This window comes from Aphidius gifuensis, linkage group LG1 (assembly GCF_014905175.1).
Source record: "Aphidius gifuensis isolate YNYX2018 linkage group LG1, ASM1490517v1, whole genome shotgun sequence".
Taxonomy (NCBI): Eukaryota; Metazoa; Arthropoda; class Insecta; order Hymenoptera; family Braconidae; genus Aphidius; species Aphidius gifuensis.
In genome coordinates, this window is record NC_057788.1 from 9,166,450 (window position 1) to 9,170,242 (window position 3,793).

The 3,793-nt window shown below is 24.3% G+C and overlaps 1 protein-coding gene across 2 annotated transcripts; it reads right to left on the bottom strand.

The window, feature by feature from the left end:
• Positions 1-156: 156 nt before the first annotated feature.
• On the bottom strand, positions 157-3,241 carry LOC122847694. Of its 2 annotated transcripts, none has more exons than XM_044145512.1 (4): positions 2,959-3,241; positions 2,578-2,724; positions 1,991-2,442; positions 157-1,883 (listed from the first exon to the last, which is right to left on the bottom strand). In XM_044145512.1, exons 2-4 carry the CDS (start codon positions 2,615-2,617, stop codon positions 729-731), a joined length of 1,647 nt encoding a protein of 548 aa, XP_044001447.1. In that variant the 5' UTR covers positions 2,618-2,724; positions 2,959-3,241; the 3' UTR covers positions 157-728. The 2 variants fall into 2 exon arrangements, with proteins under 2 accessions (XP_044001447.1, XP_044001448.1); XM_044145513.1 differs by lacking the exon at positions 2,959-3,241 and adding an exon at positions 2,862-2,920.
• Between the last annotated feature and the right edge of the window lie 552 nt (positions 3,242-3,793).

Genomic DNA, 3,793 nt, shown 5'->3' on the forward strand with positions numbered 1-3,793 from the left:
AAAAAAATCATCCTATTTTCATAATTAAATAGTCAAAAGTACAATACATTATATACACCATTTTCCAAGTTTACCATTTTTTTTTTTTCAAATTATTCTCTGAAATAATATTATCACTTACAATACAACTAGGCAAATCATCAATATATTTAATTATTTTTTTTTTATTTATTTTGTTTTCGTTTTTAACATTGTAATTGTTTTTTTTTTTTCATTTATTAATTATTTCGTTAATTGTAATATATGTACATATTGTTTTTTTTTTTATTTTTTTAAATTTTATTTATTTTATAATTATTTATTGATTACAATATTATGCGATTTAATAAACATTATTATTTTAGCAGTATATAAAACAGTCCCCGGTCAAAAACCAATAAGATTGAAAAAAAAAAAAAATCTATATTTAATCAAAAAAAAAAAAGAAAAAAATCTAATGTTAAAAAATAGGTACCTATTATGTATAAGATCGGGAAAAAAATTATTTAAAAAAGTATATTTATTATTGAACTTTGTTTTACAAAAATATTAACAATGACATTCAAGTTTTTATGATTTTAAGTAAAATAGAAAACAAGTTATGATAATAATAATTATAATAATAATAATCTTTTTTTACAATGTCTTTGACTTGGTAACGTATTTTATATGTGTTTATTTTGAGAATACATAATGGAAAAATATTAAGCGTATACGAATAAGAGAGAAAGATATACGATGAATCAGCTCTAATCAGTAAAAACCAACCATTGAGATGTGATTAATGACTTAGAAGCTTCAATTAGTGACGAATCATCTATTTCTATCCGTAAAATAATACCATTTGTACGATTTTTAGTCGCCTCATCAGCACCAATAACCAAGTCAATTGTAAAAGTTTCTAGTCCAAAAGCACAGATTTCTTCAAGATCTGGGTTATTTTTTATTAATTGAATGATACCAGTATCAGTAAGATTCCAACAATAACTACAAATAAATTCTTTTAATCCTTTCAACCTGCTAATGTAGCTGTCTGAAATATCATGAGAAGCTACTCTTAGTATTTCTAAATTTTCCAACTTTGTTAAAGCAAGGAGAGCTGTTTCAGTAATATTATTATCATCGTTAGTACAGATATCTAAATGTTTTAGGTTTTTACAATTATTAGCAATATCAATAATTGTATTATCGTCAATTCTTTCTGTATCACTCAAGCTTAAATATTCAAGATATTGTAATTTTGATAACTCATTTAAAACAGATGGAGAAGAATGTTCGCGAAGTGACGCATCATTATCAATACCTGTTAATACTGCGCAATGATAAAGTTCTAAACGTTTAAGTTTTTTACAATTTTTTGAAATTGCGATTATTGCTTCCTCATCGAAGCATTTATCATGAATCTCTAAGCTTTCAAGATTTTCCAATTTCGTAACTTTTTCTACAACATTTGCCTCTATATGAGAGAATCTAGGGTTCAAGAACAAGTGTTTCAAATTCTTGCAATATTTAACAATTGTATCTGCTAAGTCAGGTAGTATTTCATAACAAGATAAAGTAAGATATTCTAAATTTTTAAAGTTTTTCCATTTTGCCAAAGGAATTTCAGCAAGATCATAGTAGTAATTTGGAATATCAAGATGTTTTAGATTTTTGCATTTACAAAAAATAGTGTCGAGTACTTTTGTAGTGTCTTTCCTATCTTTATCTTCTCCTTGAAGCTCTATTTTAATATATTCCAAATTCACGAGTTTATCAAATAGAGGAAACTCTATGTGTGTATCATACAATCGAATGTAAAGATAAACAAGTGTTGTTGCTTCTGCTATTTCTTGAAGAATTAGCTCGTCTAAACAGAGGCTATGTAAAGTCAGTTTTTGAAGATTTTTAAATTTTTTTAAAGTCTGAAAATAATGGAAATTGATTCATATAATTTGTATTTATTTATTTATTATAGTATATTGTTTGTCACTGATGATAAACAACTAGTTGATATTCAATAACAACTTACAAAAAGAACTGCTCGTTCACTGTTCCACCAACGTTTATGAGGTATATGAATTTCATTGATTCCTTCTGAAAGACTATTAATTATTTCAAATAGATTCAATGGTTCATTTTTTGTCGTATGGTTCAGTAATATTTTAATGCATTTTAATTTATCTAACTGTGTAAATGCTTGAACAAAGTGATCAGCATTATTAATCAAAAAATTATCATCAAATTGACATTCCAAGGTTGTTAAATTTTTACAATGATCACCAACAAATGGCATAATTCTTGAATCAAAAATATCTGAGAGAGACAATTTTTTAAGATATTTACCACATCTTAATAATATTTTCTCAAGGTATGATTGTGTCAATAAACGGTTATCATAACAACGTCCAATTGATGATTCACATTTGTATTCTTTAATGTCATACCAAGCGAGTTGACATGCTTCTTTCCATTTAGTACAAACTAGAATAAGACATATCAGATTTAATAATTAATAATGGAAACATTGATATTTTATTAACAAAATGAAACTTTATTTTGATAATAATATATAGTATTATAATATATATTTTGATAATAATATAATAATATATTTACCTTCTTCCATGTCTATCCTTTCTGGTATTGGCAACAACATGATGATTTTTACACCCAGTCACATACACTGTCTGCCATCCTTAGAGATTTGTTGGTCTTTCGAAGCACATCTTCTTTTTTGCCTCATTTCAAGTAAATTCTAAAAAACTAATGCCGAATTTAAATGTACATTACAACCAGAATAATAAAATAAACAAAAACATGTTTTAAAATCTAGATCGAATAAAGATTGATGATTTACCACTAATCACCAGTAAAATTAACATCAATAAAATTATATTTACCGTCAAATAATATCAAATGTCATGCAGCAATTATAACACGTATTTATTTTATAAATGTACTAAATTGTTAATATGTTTAATATAAATTTTGATTTACCTCAATTGATCCTTTGATTTTTTTTATTTTTAAATAAATGTATTAATTTATTGATGAACTTCAATTAGACAATTTTGTACATTTGGTACACATGTCAAAAAAAAAATAAATAAACATAAACAAATCCACAAAAACGTGATCTCAGCTAGATGTCTGCATTACCAGCATGGTTTGATAACGGTAATTTAGTCTTAAGGCATGTCCCACGCCGGAGTGTTGTGGAGGGGAAAATGTCCTATCTCATGGAGGTAAATTTTTAAATTTATGCATAAAACAAAATTGTATCGCTTCCATGGTAGAAATACTACAGGTATACCTGTAGGTATTTCAATAAAATCATCAATAAAATTTGCTGTAATAACAAAAATAAATAAGTTGATTTTAAAATTGTTTTTTCTTTTTTTTTTTTTATATATCATTATGGTGTTGTTGTAAACAAAAAAATCATCCTATTTTTATAATTAAATAGTTAAAAGTACAATGCATTATATACACATTTCCAAGCTTATCATTTTTTTTTTTTTAAACTATTTTCTAAAATAATATTATCACTTACAATACAACTAGGCAAATCATCAATATATTTAATTTTTTTTTTATTTATTTATTTTATTTTCGTTTTTAACATTGTAATTGTTTTTTTTTTTTTATTTATTAATTATTTCGTTTATTGTAATATATGTACATATTGTTTTTTTTTTTTTTTTTTTAAATTTTTATTTATTATTAATCAATTGTTATTAATTATCATTATTATTTCTTACATTCAGTGTTTTTTTTGCTTATTTTTTTCAACTTGATTTTATTATCGAATCAAGGTGTGTCATTGATAATC

What these genes read in the sequence shown, in the direction of transcription:
- LOC122847694 (XM_044145512.1), bottom strand. Translation starts at nt 2,617, where the DNA reads ATGTTGTTGCCAATACCAGAAAGGATAGACATGGAAGAAG. An exon ending in AAGGATAGACATGGAAGAAG is followed by an intron (nt 2,443 to 2,577) that starts GTAAATATATTA and finishes GTCTTATTCTAG; the next exon opens with TTTGTACTAAATGGAAAGAA. An exon ending in GTGAACGAGCAGTTCTTTTT is followed by an intron (nt 1,884 to 1,990) that starts GTAAGTTGTTAT and finishes CATTATTTTCAG; the next exon opens with ACTTTAAAAAAATTTAAAAA.